The sequence below is a fragment of the Lontra canadensis genome, unplaced genomic scaffold (assembly GCF_010015895.1).
Source record: "Lontra canadensis isolate GAN:19392208 unplaced genomic scaffold, GSC_riverotter_1.0 scaffold1, whole genome shotgun sequence".
In the NCBI taxonomy this organism is placed as follows: domain Eukaryota; kingdom Metazoa; phylum Chordata; class Mammalia; order Carnivora; family Mustelidae; genus Lontra; species Lontra canadensis.
The window spans coordinates 130,596,491-130,618,005 of NW_022630995.1; the positions used below are offsets into that span (position 1 = coordinate 130,596,491).

A 21,515-nucleotide genomic window follows, 5' to 3' on the forward strand; every position below is an offset into this window, starting at 1 on the left:
TTTCTTATCTAGTCTTCCCTCTTCAGTCTATTCTAGAGTTGCAAGTACCTCATCCTGGAAAATGTACATACAAGGTTGCAAAATGTACCCTGAGTTGACAAATACATGGTTGGAAGTGGCAAATCACCTCATCAAATACATCAAGTGACACTTTGTTCTTTTTCTCTACTTAATGATAATCTACTTACAGCCTCAAAGACTCATCACTGGTTATAGAAAAGTAATTTTCTCTGGAGTCATTGCTGACTACCTAAAAAATGACACTTTTGATCTCCTTATTTTGTCTTCCATAGATATTTTTCAACTCATAAAATTCTTCCTCTTTTTATTTCTGATTATTATGATCTCCATTACTCTCATTTTAAATTTAATATTGAAACTCTGATTTGATTCAGGATATTGCTTAAGGGTACAGTCAGTATAGGGCACTTTGCTTTTATTTTTAACATGTAAATTGTGTTACATTAAATTTAAAAGAGAAATTTCTTCCCTAGCTGTCATAGAAGAAGCTCTCCCACCCCTATGGTGTAGCTATGAATGCAGTTGCTTAATAAGCATAATCTCTCAAACCTCAAATTCAATTTAAAACATTTACACTAAATTAATATTTTCTGAATTTAAAAAGCAGGTAATCTCAATTGCTTTATAGATTTAAAAACAAAACAAAACAACATAACAACAACAAAAAACCTATTCTGGGGCAACTGGGTGTCAAAGTTGGTTAAGCATCTGCCTTCAGCTCAGGTCATGATCTCTGGAGCTTGGGATGGAGTCCCCTGTAGGTTTCCTGCCCAGCGGGGAGTGTGCTTCTCCCTCTTCCTCTCCCTTTGTCCCTCTTCCTAGCTCCTGCACTTTCTCTCTCTCTCTCTGTGTTTCTCTCTCATAAATAAATAAAATCTAAAAAAACACAGTTCTTTTCAATTATGTCAGTTATTGATGACATAGTGGTGAAAATGGCTATAAAAATGGCCATATTTATATGTCTCTAAGTGCAGAGCAGAGAATAATCTAACAGTCACATATAACCATAAGATTATAAAGAGAAGGCTCTATTTGTCTTTATGCCACACTCTCCTGTATTATTCTCTCATTCACAATCTTTGTGTTTAACTAAATGCATACAATTCAAATAATGACTATTCTCCCCCAACTTGAGGAGACATGACAGAGTGGCCCTCCAGATTTAGACTGTTTGGATTGCTGGAATCCTAGCCTCATCAACGTTACCTGGGTCACTTAAGGCAGGATTTTAAATTTCTCTATGCCTCAGTTTCTGTATCCAACTTATCCAGTTTCCTTTCCAAAATAGTGATAATGCTTATACCTACTTTACTGGACTCTTGTGAGTATTAAAAATGAGAATATGTGTTAAATATTTAGAAAACTCAGAGCACTTCCTAATCAGCCATCTCCCTTCTCCTCCTTTTCCTCATCACCACCATTATCGTCAGATGGGGTATGATCTGTACCAGAAAGCCTCAAATGCTCAGGATGACAGCAGAGGAGTAATAATAAAATATGTGCATACAAAATGGAAATATAGGACAAAACTGCTACCTCTCAAAGGAATGCATTTGTGGTAGAAGCTTGTTGAGTGCTCTCAATTTCCTTATTTCAGTCATACAAGACCATATTTCTCATCCTTCTGACAGATAGACGGGAATGTATCTTTGATTTCCAGCCAAGGGCATCAAGTGATATGCATCACTTCCAGACTTAACCAGATATCTCCATGGTCACCCACTCATTCTTTCCCTTATGTTATCTGATAAACTCAGATGTCCTTTGTTTAAGACAATAGACCCAAGAGATGGAAGGAGTAGGGATCCTGCCATTCATTGTTGGAGAGTCAAATGACCTTTATCAGAGTAAGTCATGAGCAAAAGCAAAGCTCAATTATGCTAAGCCATTAAAATTTCTGAGTTGATTTGTTAAAGCTTCTCTTCTTAATTTTTTATACTGATTACTAATACTACTCAACTCTAAATCAGGTCTGCCATAATCCACTTCAAGATGCTGGAGCTAGGGGCCTTCAAATCAGATTGCTCCTTTGACATTTACCTCTTGGTCAGTTTCTGCCAATACGAGTGCTAATGGAAACTAGAAGACAGGAAGAGAAAAAGGATTTGTTTCTTCTTGCTTATCCTGTTTCTGCTAGTGTCATCCCAGCAATGATTTTGTAAGTCAGTAGTGGAAAGTGGGTCCAAGTTTCTTATTGCACCATTTTATTGCACCATCTAATTATTCTTGCTTTTTTTTTTTTAGATTTTTATTTATTATTTATTTAACAGACAGAGATCACAAGTGGGCAGAGAAGCAGGCAAAGAGAGAGTGGAAGGGAAGCTGAGTAGAGAGCCCGACGCAGGTCTTGATCTCAGGAACCCTGGATCATAATGTAAGCCGAAGGCAGAGGTTTAACCCACTGAGACACCTAGGGGCCCCCATCTAACTATTCTTATTGCACCATCTTCTCTTCCTTCCACTTGAATATTTAAGGATTGAGAAGAGACTCTCCTTCAGAGTCCAGGTCCAAGATCCTGAGTGTCCCTTCTCTGAACTCAAGTCTCCTACATCTGCTGAGAAGCCTCCCTTCTCAAAGTCTAAGGTGCAATCTGAGGGGCTTCTCTTTCAGCCTTTTAGGTTCAAATAACTCCTTCCTCCTCCCAGTGTTCTCTCTCTGGATGGTTGTTACTTCTTGCAGTTACTAAGCACATACACTTTTTCAGTCCTTCAAGAGCTGATTAAATAAATATTCATATTACATTCTGTGCTAGAATTACTATTTCCTGTTTTCCTTCTTGTACCCCAACTTTTGTAACGACCTAAATATAGAAATTGGTAGCCAAAGCCTGTGCTACCATCACAAAAATCTAAAGTATATCGTTTGCTGAGTGGTTGGGCAGTGGGTGGCAAAGAAACCAATTTCAAAAGTAGAAAGCCATCTATCTGATGTCCTGGCAAAACTCTTGGCAAAACTACAGTCTGAATTAACTTGAGAGGCAGACAGTGGGCCTGCTGGGCTGGAAACACTCAAAATAGATGGAAAAACAAAGCTTAGTAATGTATGTTATCAATTATTGGCTACCTTCAGCAAAGTGTTAAAAGAAGCTCAGGAACTAGTATAAAAGCAGATCTGACTAGGAACAGAAAGACTATAGAAGTTTAAGGGTTTCTTGGACAAAATGTCTGGCTTCTTCTAAACCCCAAATGATGGAATATGACTTTAATGCCAAGTGTTGAGTAACAAAGATGCAGTAAAAATACAGATAACAAAGATACAGTAAAAATGTACATTTGTATAAAGTGACTCAAGGTATTTATGAGATTTAGAGCTGACACTGAGTAAAACTTTTCAGTTAAACAAAGTATCTCTTTACAAAAATTGGGTTAAGGCTGTGGTCCTCCAGACGAATTTCCAAGATAATATCATCTTAAGAAAGAGGCATGAGAGAAGAGAAAGTCAAGGACTTCCCAGAAAGAACCTTCTTAAGCACATGGACTATGAGGAAGCAAATCAATCAGAATCCTATGAAGATTTCTGAAAATTGTAGTACTCAAAGACCATGATCCCCAAAATACAAACCTTGAAATATTTAAGACTTAAAACAACTCTTGGTCCCACAATTTTCGCAAAATAGGAAAAAAATATTTTAAGGGTATACAACCCTCATTAGGCACTTTAAATATTGACAAGGAGAATAAAAGAAAATGAACTTTCCAGAGAGATATCCAGAGTCCAGAGAGAACAACTAACAAAGATCTCCCCAGGGAGCAGGGACAGAGCCTATGCAAAGATCCTTCCTGTTTAGCAGGATTTCACCTCTGATTTCCATGTGTATCTGATTCTTTTTCCAAGCATGAATGTTATTGTGGTTTCCCTTGTCCTACTTCTCTCCTATATATTGGATATATATGGATGTTGGGAGCTGGTTGCAAAATGCAGATAATCTATTCGTAGGTGATTTGCTATCACCATCATTTGATGAGGACCATAAATAACCAGTGCTCATGAACTTGAACTGAATCCAGTGACTGAAATACTTTTGTTATTTCTCTTGGAAAGTAATAATCCTTTTTCATGAGGGAGTGGAAACATTATCTAAATATTTGGCAACCAGAGGGAGGTCTATGGCAGAGAGGGACTGGGTGCTTTCTAATTCCATATGCTCTTCTTGGTTATATGGCTTACTAACATTTACCAGCCTCCCTTGCAGCTCAGATGGGGCCATGCAACTAAGTTTTGTCAACAGAAAAATGTGCACACATTCAAGGCCGCTTCATATACCACATGTACAGCCGCTCCCACAGTCTTTTCCTTTCCCTCAGGGACCTAAGAATCCATGTCCTTAAGAAGGCAGCATTAAAAGATGAAAAGAGTATGTATCTTTGAGTCATCATTTGACAGTGAAGGAGAAGTGACTAAGACACATAGGCTATGATATAAGAAAGACATATTTCATTTTTCTATGTTGAGAATGTTGAAATTATGTTTCAATGACTAGAGGCTATCCAACTAGTATGGCATTGGATTTTAAAATATGAATTACTGGATTTATTAAATTGGTAACTTGATGAGTTTTCCTTCTCCTAAAAGTATCTGGATGAGAAGAAAATGTCATCAAGAAAGTGAGGCAGCATGGTGTAGTAAAATAAAACCTTGCCTTGAGAAACCTGGCTTCTAGCAATCTTTTTATCATTTACTAGCTAAGTGACACGGGGAAAGTCAATTAATTTATCTGGGCCATAGTTCACATCTGGAAAATTAAGTTAATATTAGGTTTCCCAATTATAGGAGAAAACCAGGCCAAATGTTTACTCAAGAATTTTTATGGTTTTGATCTATGGTTCTATGAAATAGAAATTAAGCACTAAAGTCATCCTAATAAAAGCACGGAAGTAATTATTTTTATCTTAAAATTTTTACCCTTTGTATGATACCTGACAAAGTCCAGCTTTATGTATAAACATTGTGTAACACATTTTTTAAATGGCGTTAACTCATGTTATGCAATTTTATTGAAAATAATAATTTACAAAAGATCATGTTAGAGTGAGATAAACCAATGCAGATGATAATTCCAAAAAATTTATTCATCAGAACTTTGACTATTTCATGACATTACACACATTTCTTCATACTGTCAGCCCTCTCTTCACAATCTAAGATGATGGAATTTAAGGAAGATCTCACTTCTATCTTGTCAACTGAATGCCCACTCCTTCAGGTGGTTTCTCTTGATATTCACTCAATACTGTTTACTCGAGATCATTATTTCTATTTAAAATAGTGGGACTTAGCAATTCATTCTAAAGTAAAAATTAAACCTAAAATCATTGCTTATATCTAATTGTATGTTCATCAACAGGCTAATGAAAACACTTGTGTTCATACAAAATGGCAAAACAATAATTAAAATATATCTAACATGTCAATTTAAAACTTACAGACTGAATGGAATTTTTCTTCTTTAAATCAAAATGAAGAATGTTGTAGCCAAATCTAAACAAAATGCATAAAACCCCTTTTGCTAACGAGTTCTCTCTTCCTAATCACTGGGAAACAATGGCTAGCTGCAGCTGGCTATTTAAGTTAAGCAGAAAACAAAATATGGAAGACTGTATTATTGATTCGGTCTTCAAATTATTTTTGTCATTACTTAATTCACAAGTTTGTATAAAATTTTAATTTTAATACTCTTTTCAGAGATTTTTAGAATGTATATAGGAAAACACAGAAGGCTTGATTCTGGTTTTTCATTAATTTTGGATAACTCTGTACTCATTTTTCTCCACTGATTCCATTACACAAATGTAGATTGCAAGATATGAACTTTAAGTAACTCTTTAAGGTCACTAACATAATGGAGGGGCAAGGCTCAAAGAAATACAAAGAAAAAGAAACCATTATTTTATCTGAATTAAGCTCTGATAGTATATGACAATAAACATTTTTATTAATGTAAATTATCTATATGAACAATATAATGCAAATGTAAATATTACTGTAAACAAGAATAATGTTTACATAAAAGTTATCCCTTTTCACATTTCCTTAGCATTCCATTTACACACAAGCCATTTTGAAGAAAAATAACTTTTCACTCACCAATGTGGAGGTTTGTGAGGCATCAGCCAAATCCCCTGAGATCTCAGGCGTTCGCGTGTTGTTTGGAATTCTGTGAGGGTTACGGGCTATCGCTTCACACCAGCCCAGCATTTTCTCCTTCCTCTTATCCCTTTTCAATTTCTGAAATTCTGAAAATAATTTACATTCCCTGAAACAGGTCACTTATTTTGGTTGTCTGTTTTTGGAAAATGTACATAATTGAAATTAAATAAGCAATTTAATGACATACCAATGCAGACATTTTAATTTAGTCAGAAGTTATGGGGAAGAAAAGAATATGCTGATTTTTAATACCATTCCAAAGATAGTAGGAAATGAAAACAGTACATATCTATTCAAAGAGCCTAACATCTTTTATACGTCAATCTGTGACACTTCTAGACTGTTGGAATTCCTTGAATCAGGTTCTAAGTGTTATTTTCAAGAATCACGTTATAACATGAATTCTTACCTTGGGAGCTAAAAACAATTCCATTTTCTGATATATCTACATATTCCAATGACATATAAAATTAGGCAGAGCTTTTCAGATGAATGCTCTACAGACGCAAAATAAATTGAACACCAGTCAGTGATAAAGATTATTCATTCTGGCAGTGGCATGATTATCTCCCTCATAAAGTACTGCCAACTGAAGAAGGAGAAATTTTAGTACAAGCATGGTAAGGGTAGTATATGACGTACATCACCCCATCACCAGTACATTTTATTAATTTAAAAAATTACCCTACTATATCCTGAGTAAAAGTATTCTACAACTGTTCCTAGCTTTCCAGAATTTTCCATTGGGGAAGTTTTTGTTTTTGTTTTTCATCTCTGAAAAAGTATTATCAACAATGACTTTTTAGAGTAATGGAGAAGACATTGTTTCCCTTGTAAACTTTTACAGCCTACTTTTCTACTCCACCACCCTCAGTAATCAGAAATAGTTTATTGCAGGTCTTTAGTTAAATGCATTACACTGTCAATTAAATATCAAAAATAATGTGGAGTAATTATTTTTCACAGCATCCGAAGCAATTAGCAATCTGGTGGTTTATAACATTTCAGTGATTCAAAATAGCACATTTCATAGCACTAAGAAAAGTAACATAAAGAAAGGTTGCACTAACAGATTGATGAGTTATTACTTTAAATGACAAAATACTTGAGTTAAATGGATCTGAATAATGTAAATAGGGAAATTATAAAAAAACACACACACAAAACTTAGGGTGGGCAGTTCAAGATGGCAGCATAGGAAGACTCGAAATTTACCTCCTCCCATAGACACACCAAATCTATAGTTACGTATAGAAAATTCTCTCTGAAAAAAACAAATGTGAAAACGAGCTGAACATCTCCTCCACAACAAGGATAAAAGGGATACACTGAGATGGGTAGGAGATGCAGAGACATGGTCTTGCCAAAAACCCTGCCCCCAGTGTGGACACCCACAAGTGGAAGGGATCTCACAAATAAAAAGCATATTCCTGAGAAGCAAAGGGCACAAGCCCCATATCAGGGACTCCAACCCTTAGGACTTGCAACAGAGATACAAACCCCCAAAGTCTGGTTTGAAAACCAAAGTCTTATATCCAGGAGACCCAAAGGGCCATAGGAAACTGAGATTTCTAACTTAGTGTTTGCACAGTTTCATTTGCCCTGGGACCCAACATGAAAGCAATAGTTTGAAAAATGGTTAATAATATATGAAGAAGATTTACTGCCTACTCTTAAAGCATCTCTGGAGGGTCAGAGGCCTATTGGAACTCTCTCCAGAAGCAAAGGTGTCGGTGGGTGTAATGTTTGCACTCTCCCTCTACCTTGTCATCACTGACTGCACTGACCCTCAACCCTGACTTGCTAAAACCAGCAGGTGGGCATGCCCCAGCCTGGTGCTTCCTCATAGCCCTGCCCTGCTAAAATGCAAAGGGCAGACTCCCTTATGCCCCATTAAAGGCAACAGGTGCAGGTAGTCCTTTCAGAGCCTGTCACTTGAACACCTGGTTCTGGTGGCCATGGAAGCTTGCATTTCTGGTCTCCATGGAACTGAAACAATCAAAGACAGTTCCGTGAAGGTTCTAACCCCAAGGTACTGAAATACCTGCCATCTTTCTGTGACCACTTCTTTAAGACAGAGAGAGATAGCCATTTTGTCTAATACACAGAAATAGAGAGAGCCAAGCAAAGTAAGGAAACAGAAGAATAAGTTCCAAATGAAAGAAGAAAATAAAACCACAGAAAAAAAGTTAATGAAATGGAGATAAGTAATTTCCTTAATAAAGACTTCAAAGTAATGGTTATAAACATACTTACCAATCTCAGAAGAAGAATGACGAAAGGAACAAGGAATCCCACAAGGAGATAAATATAGTTATATGTGAGAGAACCAAGCAGAAGATACAGATCTGAAGAATAAAATAACTGAACAGAAAAATACACGAGAGTGGTTCAATAGCAGACCACCTGATGCAGAAGAAAAGATCAGTGACCTGGAAGACAAAGGCAATAGAACTCACCCAAACACAGCACAAAAAGAACAAAAAAGTTCAAAAAGTGAAAACAGCTTAAAGGGTCTATACAAAGTGTCTTAAAAACATTAAGAAGAACGAGATCTGCATTATGGGGCTTATAGAAACAATTAAAAAATACCTTGAGATGAATGAAAATAAAAATTCAACATACCAAAATCTGGGTTGTAGCACAAGTAGTTCTAAGAGGGAAGTTCAGGCCTACCTCAAGAAACAAGAAAATTCTCAAATAAACCATCTAACTTTACACCTAAATGAATAATAAAAAGGGGAATAAATGATGCCCTAAGTTAGTAGAATTAAGGAAATAAAGACTAGAGCAGAAATAAATTAAATAAAGACTAAAAAGACAGAAAAGACAGAAAAGATCGATGAAACTAAGAGCTGGTTATCAACAAAACTTACAAACTTCAGCTAGATTAACTAAGAAAAAAAAAGGGGGGGGTCATATAAATAAAATCAGAAATGAAAGAGAAGTTACAACTGATCCTGAAGAAATACAAAGGATCATAAGAGACTACTAGGAAAATTATATGCCAACAAATTGGATAACATAGAAGACAGACATAGTCCCAGAAACATAGAATCTTCTAAGGCAAAATCATAAAGAAATAGAAAATCTGAATAGAACAATCGCCAGCAAGGAGATTAAATCAAAAACTTCTCCTCAAACAAAAGTCCAGGACCAGATGGCCTCACCGGTGAATTCTACCAAACATTCAAAGATTTAGTACCTATCCTTCTCCAACTCTCCAAAAAAATCAAGGAAGAGGGAATCCTTCTAAACTCATTCCACAAGGCCAGCATTACCCTGCTACCAAAATTAGAGAAAGACACCAAACACACACACACACACACACACACACACACACACACACAGAGAGAGAGAGAGAGAGAGAGAGTAGACCAATATCCCTGATGAACACAGATGTAAAATTTCTTAACACAATATTAACAAATCAAATTCAACAATATATTAATAAGATCATACACCAAGATCAAGTGAGATTTATCCAGGGATGCAAGGATGGTTCAACATCTACAGATCAATCAATATCCTACACCACATTAACAAAATGAAGGATGAAAGTCACATATGATAATCTCAGAAACAACATTTGAGAAAAATTCAATATCCATGTCTGATAAAAACTCAACAAAACATGTATAGAGAAAATATACATCAACATTATAAAGGCTATATATAACAAGCCAAAACTAACATCATACTCAGAAGTGAAAAGATTTTAGCTTTTCTTCTATGATCAGGAGTATCACAAGGACACCCACTCCTACCACTTTTATTCAACATAGTATTAAAAATCCTAATCAGAGCAATTAGGCAAGACAAAGAAATAAAATACATCCAAATCAGAAAGAAAGAAGTAAAATTGTCACTATTTGTAGGTGGGATGATTTTATATAGAAAACTCTTAAGACTGAACCAAAAGTCTTAGAACTAATAACAAAATTTGGCAAAGTTGTAACATATAAAATCAATATACAAAAATCTGCTGTTTTATCCTCTTACAACAAACTAGCAAAAAAGAAAAATTAAGGTAACTATCCCATTTACAACTGCATCAAAAAGAATGCAATATGATCTAGGAATAAATTTAACCAAGGAGGTAAAAGACCTGTACACTGAAAATATGAGACACTGATGAAAGAAACTGAAGAAAACACAAATAAATGGAAAGATATTCAATGCTCATGATTTGGAAGAATTAAGACTGTTAAAAATGTCTATGTTACCCGAAGAAATGTATAGATTCAATGCAGCCTCTAGCAAAATTCCCATGGCATTTTTAATAGAAATTGAACAAACAATACTAAAATGTGTATGGAACAACAATATATTCCAAATAGCCAAAACAATCTTGAGAAAGAAGAACAAAGCTAGAGGCAACATGTTCCTTGCTTTCAAAATTTATTACAAAGCTACAGTAATTGAACAACCTGGTATGGCATAAAAACAGATACAGAAATCAATGGAACAGAATATAGAGCCCAGAAATAAGCCAATGCATATATACTCAACTAACTTATGACAAATGGGACAAGAACATACAATGGAGAAAGGATAATGTGTACAATAAATGGTGATGGGAAAACTGATAGCCACACATAAAGAATGAAATGGGACCGATATCTTATACCATACACAAAAATTAACTCAAAATAGATTAAAGGATCAAATGTAAGATCTGAAACCATAGAACTCTTAGAAGAAAACATAGGCAGTAAGCTCAAGACATCACTTTTGGTGATATATTTTTGAATCTGACTTCAAAGCTAATGGTAACAAAAGCAAAAATAAACAATTGGGACCACATCAAAATGAAAAGCTGCACCATGAAGGAAATCATCACCAAAATAAATAAAAAGGCACCCCACTGAATGGAAGAAGATATTTGCAAATCATATACATAATCAGGGGGTGATATCCAAAATACATAAAGAATTCATATAACACAACAACAGCAACAACAAAATTATTAAAAAATAAGCCAAGGATCTGAAGAGACCCTTCTCCCAAGAAGACATACAGGTAGCCAACAGCTACATGAAAACATGTTCAACATCATTAATCATCAGGGAAAATTAAATCAAAACTACAATGAGATAGCACCTCCCACCTGTCAGAATGGCTATTAGCAAAAAGACAAGAAATAACAAGTGTTGGTAAGGATGTGGAGAAATGGGAACCCTTGGGCACTGCTGGTAGGAATGTAAACTGCTGCAGGCATCATGAAAACAGAACGGCAGCTCTCAAAAAGTTAAAAGAGAACAACAACATGATCTAACAATTTAACTTCTAAGTATTTATCTTAAGAAAATGAAAACACTAATTTAAGATATATGCATCTCTATGTTCACTGAAGCATTATTCACATTAGTTAAGATATGGAAACAACCAAAGTGTCTATCAGTGGATGAATAGATAAAGAAGACTATATATATCTATATATGTTTATTTACATATCTATATCTATATATGTTTATTTATATATAGATATAGATAGATAGATAGATAGATATACACACACACAGTAGAATACTACTCAGACAAAAAAAAGGGAAAGTTTGCCATTTGTGACAACATGGATGGACCATGAAGCTATTACTCTAAATGAAATAAGTCAAAGACAAATACTGTGTGAATTCACTTATATGTGAACCCAAAAAACAAATAAACAAGTTTTCAAAACAAAACTCATAAATGCAGAGAAAAGACTGGTGGATGCTAGAGGGGAGGTGAGTTGAGGGGTGTATAAAAAGAAGTCAGGAGGTACAAGTTTCCAATCGTAAAATAAATAAGTCATGGAGATGTAATGTATAGTGTGGTTAATGTAATTAATAATATTATTTGCATACTATGTAACTTTATATGGTGACAGGGGAAAGCAAACATGATCATTTCACATTATATGCAAATATCAAGTCATTCTGTTATATACCTGAAACAAATATAATATGGTATGTCAATATACCTCAATTAAAAAAGCCTTTCATATAAATCAAGCTTAAGATATTCAATGGAATGGCTTTCTTAATAAGACTATCAATCTGAGTGAATCTCTCATTTGAGGTACAGGGAAATGGTGAATGGAGCTTGAAAACAGTTACTTGAATGAGCAACAAATTATTAATGTTTAACCATTCAACTGCTTGAGATTTTATTGAAAATTCTTATCTATGTTACACAAAATCTGCATATCTGACTAATTCACACTCCACAGAAAGTAAATATTTCCACATTCCCAGTACACAGTATCTTGGTTACTCATCAGCTTTTAATTACATTTCTTGAAGTGTGCTAAGAGTAAATGAAAATGAGTATCTTTATTCAAAGGCAAGGAGTGAAATGATACATAATGACCAAAACAGTTTAATCAAGTATAAACAAATGTTCTACTTGTAAGTCATTTGTCATTTTTTAAAAAAAATTTAACTCTATAATTAAATATCACTTCAGTACTTATAATAAAATGCTGAATTCATGCATGAATAAAAAGTATAACAAAGTGGCCCCAAAATTATGATTATCATCAGTACCCATTCTAGGATACGTTTTTAAAGGCAACCAACTTCTTACTTCCCGTTCAGTTTTTGAAATTAAATAAAACAGTGTAATCTCATTTGCAGCTCACTTTTGTGGTGGCAGTGGTGTTCATAACTATGTTCCTCCTTATTCAGTCAACATAAACCCTTAAGTATTTATTGAACTCCTGCTCTATTGTAGGTGCTGAAGTAGGCATGAAAGAGCTACACTTTCATTTTTTGTTTGAGTTGCATTCAGTACAACTTTCCAGAGAATTTTAATTTCTAAAGTAACTAGGATCTCTCTGACTTGCATTTTTTAGATTTTGAACTTATTTGCTTGATTCCAAAATGACATCCTATTCTTCTTTGTCTTTCATTGTCCTCCATGAGGTTGGCTTGTGCAAATTATCTTCTTGAACTGTTTTGCTGAACCTGTCATCAACAAATCATCATGCCAAGAACTATTAAATTTTGGCTCTACTCGCTGAAGTATTCTAATAAAATGTCCACTGTATTCTAGTTTTCTTCTGCATGCAACAATTATCTTAATTCTAGAATGACCAGATAGGCTAAATAATTCAACAAATTAAAACACATATTGTTTTGACCTAAATAATATGTTGATAATCATCATAGAATAGTCATCATAGACACTGTACTCTCTGTTGTGAGAAAAAAAGAAAAAAAAGCTGACACATGGTTAGGACCCAGAAGATGGCAAAGGTACAATTAAATTTGAACATACTCATAAAAATATTTACAAAGAAAGCTTAATGTATACAATGATAAGAGCAATCCAACTCCAGAGCTTCACTTTAGCTTTTTATTACATGAATTAAGAATATATGAATATAAAAAAGGCCTCTGATGGCTCTATTATTATGTCTGAACACTCATATAATATTGTAAGAGAGAAATTTTGTCCAGTGACTCACTTTAAATAATAAACATCTACTGACTTTACCAGCTACTTTAGAATCAAAGAATTGTATCTGGAAGAAAACAAACTTTAATGGCCTCAAAAAAAGCAACATGGCTATAGGCAAACTGAACTGGAGAGAGATAGGGAAGCAGCGGAGAGATCTGTTGCCTCATTTCATAAATTCCCATGAGTAAGAGATGGTGATTACTCAAAACTGTATCTCCTTTTCTGTTTTTACAAAACCCTCAGACTTTAGGTCTCATTTTAAAGACATCTTTTTTGCATCATTGATGATGATGTAGAAATTTCAGAAATAGTTTAGGTGATTTGAGATAGCTGAAGGATTAATATTGTGGACTCCTGAGCTTCTGTAGACTGAAATTCTTCTTACACAGGTCTGGAGTTCTTATATTCTTAGGTGTAAGAATGTACTATCACTCAGAAGGATAGGCAAATTATGAACATTTATAATTAACCCTAAAGCACTTTAAACTGTAAGTATCATTAGTAATATATCAGAATAGGAAAGTGGTCATTAAGCATTCATGTTAATTGCTATCTAACCATTAAACCAAGCTAATGTGAGGCACAGCAATGAGCAGCTTATATAATGATCACAGGAAATTGAGATTTAACTAAGCTTAATTTTAATATGCTACTTCAAGCAGATATTTAATTTAATAAATAGGAGCATAGTCCATTCTCTGTGAACTAAATTGACACAAATTAAAATTAGGAAGAAAAAACTGCAAGGCAATTGGGTATATCTCATGGAGAATAATTTATTTTTAACTCAGGAGACATTTACTGAATACTTCCTTGTGCCCGACACCGTATTCAGAATTATCGGTACAGGGATGAAAGAGATCCAGAGCGTAGGGCTGGTAGGGGAAAATAACTAATAAATGAACTTTTGATAACAGTGCCATGAGTACTATGAAAACTTTGAGAAAAGACACTTGCTGTAGCATCAACTGAATGAAAAGGTTAATTTTAGATGAATTTCTAAGGAAAAGAAAATTACGAGTAATTAACATGAAAATTAAAACTATTACTATTCCAACGGTTTCTGCACTACTAGCTGTGCTGTGGACTCTAGGAGGCTCATTCATGTCATAATCCCTATAAATGGTGCTGTGCTTCGAGGGATGCTTTTCTCATAAAACACCATGTGAGGAGTGCTCCTGGAGTTGTGCAGTCTGGCAGAGAGAAAGCCTTGCTTATTTCTCCCAGTGAAACTTACTACACATATCTTATTGCACCCCAAACCTAATGTAATTTAATCTTCCCAGCACAAAAATGCAGCCACCTGCCTTTACCTTGTTTCTCTACCTTCTCAACTATTTCCTTTCTAAAATCTGCCAAACATATCATATCCAGCATAGTTAAGGGCTTAGCCAAATGCTCCCTCCCTTCACCATACACATATAACTGAAACAGTTGGCCCCATCTCATACAATCATCTTCAATCTTGACTTAAGAATAGTCCTTACCTGAGAATTTGAAAGGATTTCTCAATAGAAAATTTTAGATATTTTTCTGTACATTTCTTTAGCTAAGTGTTATTAAGAAACATAAATCTTGGGGCCCCTGCGTGGCTCAGTCAGTTAAACATTCAACTCTTGACTCAGGTCATGATCTCAGGGTCATGAGATCAAGCCCTGTGTTGGGTCCATGCTCAGTGTGGAGTCTATTTGAGATTCTCTCTCTTCCTCTGCTCTTCTTCCTGCTTGTTCTCTCTCTTTCTAAAATATATATATAAAGTATTAAAAAATATATAAATCTCAACTTTTGAACTACCCAGAATAATAAAGTCAATCCCCATTATGAAAGCAATAACTCACAAATAAGGGAAGGAAGGGACAGTTGGGAATATGCTTCCCTTCCTCATTGAACTGCAATATCTCTGACAATATTTCTTGGGTGTGTGTGTGTGTGTGTGTGTGTGTGTGTGTGTGTGTGTTTCAAGAGTACTCATTAGATACTCAGAAAACTATACCATGCATGTCTAAAACCACACAAACTGAAACCCTGGATCCTTGTATGGATGTTCTGAAGTGTTCACATACAACTATGGTTGTTCTTGAAGGTTTGGAGTGCTAAAGACTACCAAAGACTATCTACTGAGGATGAATTTGGGAAGTATTTAGGCCAGATAGTCTTTAGACAAGATAACTCTATTTGTTAAGCTTACTGCTATGAAAGTGTTAGAGTAGGCAGTTAATTAGGTTCTAACAGAATAAGGAGGCCAGCAATAAGGAAGTCATGGCCAGCTATCAGGAAAGTCACAGGTTTGTCCTGGAAGCACTCCACAAGTAGCTGGATCAAACTGGACAGGACTAAGATGGCAGGTGCTATGACAAGAATCCCCTCACCAAATTAGGAAGAAGAAGCATGATATCCTGATTCCCTACCCTAAGTAATGAATATTTCACTCCCTTGTCAACAACTTCCCCAGTTTCCCAGACAGAAACTGGGGTTCCTGGGTGGCTCAGTTGGTTAAGCATCTGCCTTTGGCTCAGGTCATGATCCCAGGGTCCTGGGATAGAGTCCTGCATCGAGTTCCCTGCTCAGTGGGGAATCTGTTTCTCCCTCTCCCTCTGACTGCTGCTCCCCCTGCTTGTGTTCTCTCTCTCTCTCTCTGTCAAATAAATAAATAAAATCTCTTTTAAAAAACCCAAAATATAAAAACCCGAACTCTAAGGGTGCAGCTCTTTCTCGATCTTCCCTGCTCTCACATCTTGAGAGTGTACTTTCATTTTAATAAACTTTCCCACTCTGTCACTCATCCACTGTATCACATGTCTGTCCTTGAATTATTTTTTGTGACAAGACCAAGAACCTTCAGCAGCACTTTTGGGATGGGCTGGGTCAAGGCCCCAGGGCCTGGGGTCTCCTCAGTTCACTCAGGAACAAAATGAAGATGTGTCCTGAGGACATTATGTTTTCTATGAGTTGGATCTGAAGTTCTGTGAATGGAAAGAAGTTGTAGGGTGTGTCTAAGAGAGAGCATGAACAGGGGTAGGGCCAGAGAAAGAGAGAGAAGCAGACTCCCTGCTGAGCAGGGGATCCAAATGGGACTTGATCCCTGGACTCTGGGATCATGACTTGAGCCAAAGTCAGATTCTTAACTTACTGAGCCACCCAGGTGTCCTGTTGTTAACTTACTGAGCCATCCATGTGTCCTATTCTTTTTTCTTGAACTATAGGAAATACATTTAGTATATAATTTTCTTTTTAACAATTCCCCCTCTATCTTATAACTTACTTTTAGAGACGTCAACCTTTCTAGGAAGTCTTTAACTTACTCTAACCTTGTGAGGAGGCCTGGTGGTGAGTAAATAAATGGCACAATAAAAGGAAGTAGGGTTCTCATTGTCTCCTCTGGTAAGGCAGTACAAAGAGAAGTTTTCTAGTCTAGGTTCTGACCTAGAGTTTAAAATCATCACTCCCATCCTTATAAAAAGATAAAACTGAACAAACTGAAAATCAATTAGTTTTCTTGGAACTCAGAGAATGAGATTGTAGAACAAATGTCCACCCAAAATATGGAGAGACAGGTGAATACAGAGAATCATGGCCAGTTTCATAATATATGAAGAGAAGCTTCTGAAACCCTAAACTGGTAGTGCCATACAGGAGTTCTAATGTATTATCGGAGGCACAATGTGGACTTTCTTGAGAATAAGAACTTCCTGAAGGCTGCATTCTTAATGAAGACCCCACACTTTGTTGAGTTTTACTACCAGGAAACTTTCCTAGATTTCATGATAAATAGCTAAGAAAGATCCATTGTGGCAGTGGCAGGGAAAAGGGAGGAGAAGCCATTATTAAATACCATAGAGGATTCCTATATTGAAGACCTGCTCAGGGAACATACCTTAGCAGAGTCATATTAACCTACCTGAAGGAAGGGCATTTCCCCCACTCCAAGCCTTTATAGCCTTTCTGCTTTACCTAAGGTGAGGAGGAAAGCTAAGAAACACATGTGAAGGCCACAACGCAGGAATACAGGCCATTAAAATATTTAGATTTAATCATAAAATTATAGCACACTTCTCACCTACTATGCCTTACCATCATACCAACTGAGCTTCAGGATAATAACAAATTACAGATGAAAAAAACTGGATGCACGCTCTCTTTGAGGAAGAGTAGTTAGGGCGGCTCAAAGTCAACAGGACAAACACATAGATACTAGAAGAATCTGTAGCATCTGATAGTGATAGCTATAACAAATGTTAACTACAGCTCAATTTCTAGCCAGGATAACAGAAATGCACATTAAACATGCATTTACTTCGGTTTCCATTGCCTGATACACCATATGTGGCTTTAAACAAACAAACAAAAAAAATTGAAAGCATATTCAAAGCAAGAAAGAAACAGTCTGAAGACACATTAAAAGCATCAGAAGCAGAGTCAGATGTGACACAGATATTGGAATTATCAGATAGGGAATTTACAATACCTATAATTAATATGTTAAGGGTTGTAATTGAAAAAAGTAGAGAACCTGTAAGAACAGATGGATAGCATAGACAGAGAGATGAGACTCTAAGAAAGAACCAAATGGAAATGCTAGAAATCAAAACACTGCAACAGAAATGAAGAACACTTTGATGGGTTTATTAGTAGACTGAACATGTCTAAGGAAAGTATCATTAAACTTTCAGATAGAACACTAGAAACTTCTAACTCAAATGCAAAGAGAAAAAATGAAAGGAAAAAAAAAGAAGGAATAAAAGAGCAGAATATCCAAGAACTATGGGACTATTTCAAAATATGGAACATGTGCATAACTGGAATACCAGAAAGAAAAAAAAAAAGAGATAATAAGGTGGAAAGAATATTTACAAGATATAAGGTTAATATACAAAAATCAATCACTTTCCTATATACCTGTATGCCTATATATCATCAATGAACAATTGAAATTTTAAATTAAGAAAGGAATACCATTTATAATAGCATCAAAAAAATAAATATTTAGATCTAAATCTAACAAAATAGTTATAGGACCTATATGGAAAACTACAATATTTGATTTTAAAAATCAGAAAAAATCTAAATTAATACAGACATATTCTGGAAGACTCAATATTGTTAAGACCTGAGCACAATTCCATCAAAATCCTAGCAAGCTATTTTAGAGATATTGACAAACTACTCTGAAGTCTGTATAGAAAGCCAAAGTACATAGAATAGCCAACAAAATTGTGAAGAACAAAGCTGAAAGACTCGGCTACCAGTTTCATATGTTACCATCAACTTACACTAATCAAGTCAGTGTGATATTGGCAAAAGCAAAAAGCACATAAAACATGAAACATAATAGAGAATCCAAAAACAGACTCACAATTATAGACAACTCATCTTTGAAAAAGAGCAAAGGTAATTCAATGAAGAAAAAATAAATCTTTTTAGTTAATGATTTTGGGAAATTGGACATCCACATGTAAAAAGCAAAATCTAGACACAACACCTTTTGTCCTTCACAAAAACTAACTCAAAAATCACAGACCTAATTTAAATGCAAAACTAGAAAACTTCTGGAAGAAAACAAAGGAGAAAATGTGGGTAACTTTGGGTTCAGTGATAAAGTCTCAGATACAACACTAAAATCATGATCTGTGAAAGAAAAAGTGATGTTAGAATTTGTTAACATTATAAATTTCTATCTGTGAGAGACTCTTAAGAAAGGTCAGGCCATAGACTGGGAGAAAATATTTTAAAACTGCATATCAGATAAAGAACTTATATCCAAAATATACAAAGAGCTCTTAAAACTCAACAATAAGAAAACAACCAAGTAAAAAATAAAATGACAATCTGAACAGACACCTCCCCAAGAGGATACACAGATGGCAAATAAGCGTATGAGAGATTCTCACCATCATATGTCATTAGGGAATTGCAACGAGATACCACTATACATCTGTTAGAATGGCTCAAACCCAACAAACTGAAAACACCAAATGATAGCAAAATACAAAGCAACAAGAACTCTTGTACATTGCTAGTGGGAATGCAAAACACAACAGCCACTTGGAAGACAATTTGGTAGTTTCTTACAAAGGTAAAACATAGTCTACCATATAACCCAGCAATTGCCCTGGTAGCTATTTATCCAAGTGATTTAAGAACTTATGTTTCCACTAAAACCTGTATATAAATGTTTATAGTAGCTTTAGTCATAATTGCCAAAACCTGAGAGCAGCCAATATATATTGGCTCAATATATATTGTTCACCTCAGTAGGTGAACAAATTGTGATACAACCTTAAAATGGTATTTTATTCAGAAATTTATTTTATTCAGAAATAAAAGGAATGAGCTATTAAGTGATTTTAAAAAGGCACGGGTATATTGCTGTATTAAAGAAACATTCTGGAAAGAACAATACCATATCAATAGTAAAATGACACATGGTAGGGCAGTGAAATTATTCTGTATGATACTATAATGGTGGATACATTAGACTAGACATTTGTGAACATCTCCAAAACTTCATAGCACAAAACATGAGCCTTGAAATGTATGCAAATTAGCCCACATCATTTAAGAGGTTCAGGGATCCCAAGACAGAAGTGAAAAATACAATCCAAGTATATTACAAATGAAGGAAACTATCACCCTGAAGAGTGTGATGGAAAATGTGCTGCCTTAAGTAACTTCAGAAATGAGTAAAGTCTGTAAGATTGAACCAAAAAATTATGCATAGGCACTGTGCTCTAGTTCATAAAACTGGTACCCATGGAGGTACGGATTCCCAAATGTGATACAGACATATATATATATATATACTGGAGCTGTACAACTAAATAAGTGGTTGGCATATAATAAGGGCCAGGTTTCTCAGTATTGTAGTGGAAGGTTACAGATAAGCAAGGGGAGAAGACACATGCCATGTGGCATTACTGATGAAGATATCAGTATGACTCAGGTTGGACACATCATTATGAACTCATGTTTAGAATATCTACATAGGGCTACATATAGAAATATTTATAAGTGTGTGTATATACATGTGTTAGTATATATACAGACATCTTGCTCTGTCAGTTGAGAAGTCCTAGAAGCAATGACAATCCAGTAGCACTGAATTAGTGCCCAGATTGTTTCTAATGCTATTTTTCAATAAAAGGAACCAGGACTGCTTGGATAAATGGTTGATTCCAGGGTTGGGACAGGAAATACGCAAGATGAGCCTAGAGCAACTTGTAGGATCAGAAAGTAAGGAAATGTTGAGAAACAAAACAAAAACAAACAAACCAAACACAGTTACAAGTGTATGCCAAAGAAACACAGCAGCCAAAGCCCGAACTATCTGAAAGGAAAATGAAGTAGTATAAGATTGTAACCTAAAGCATAAGATAAATATCCATGAGTTCATGCTGATATCAATAAATGATCAAATAAAGAAATAAATGGAAAAAATTAGACAAATCTCTCAAGCAGAATTCCAAATAATTTATACAGACAGACTACCTTCACAGGCTAAGGAGGAACATTAACTCCCACACTTCATTACAGACTGTACATAATAACTTCCTTTCAAAGAACCCAATATGGGAAGATGGAAAATAAGAGTAACTTTATAGTAGAGAAACCTGAAAAACACCTCCTCAGCTGAAGGCCTTAGGAAGGTCAGTATCAATAGTGAGAAGTCATGTTGATAGTACATGCCCTTTTAAGATATAATGAAAATGGTGCTTTACCTCTGGGGTCTTCTTCTTCAAAACCTATAACCCCAGTTCAACAATCAGAAAAATTATCAGAAAAATCTCATTTGAGAAACAGTCTACATAAAACCTGATCAATAATCCTCAAAGCTGTCAAGATGCCCAAACAAGGCAAGTCAGAGAAGCTGTCATGGCCAAGAGGAACCTCAGGAGACGTGAAG

At 35.3% G+C, this 21,515-nt stretch overlaps 1 protein-coding gene across 4 annotated transcripts in view; it reads right to left on the reverse strand.

The window, feature by feature from the left end:
• Positions 1-21,515, reverse strand: part of MARCHF1 (membrane associated ring-CH-type finger 1) — an 863,493-nt gene that overhangs the window by 308,839 nt on the left and 533,139 nt on the right. For 3 of the 4 annotated variants that reach the window (XM_032863636.1, XM_032863628.1, XM_032863619.1), the window contains one exon: positions 6,107-6,255. In XM_032863636.1, coding sequence (XP_032719527.1) covers positions 6,107-6,217 — 111 coding nt within the window. In that variant the 5' untranslated portion in view covers positions 6,218-6,255. Of the gene's footprint in view, positions 1-6,106; positions 6,256-6,578; positions 6,640-21,515 lie in introns of those variants that run through there. The other variant, XM_032863610.1, reaches the window with a different exon arrangement.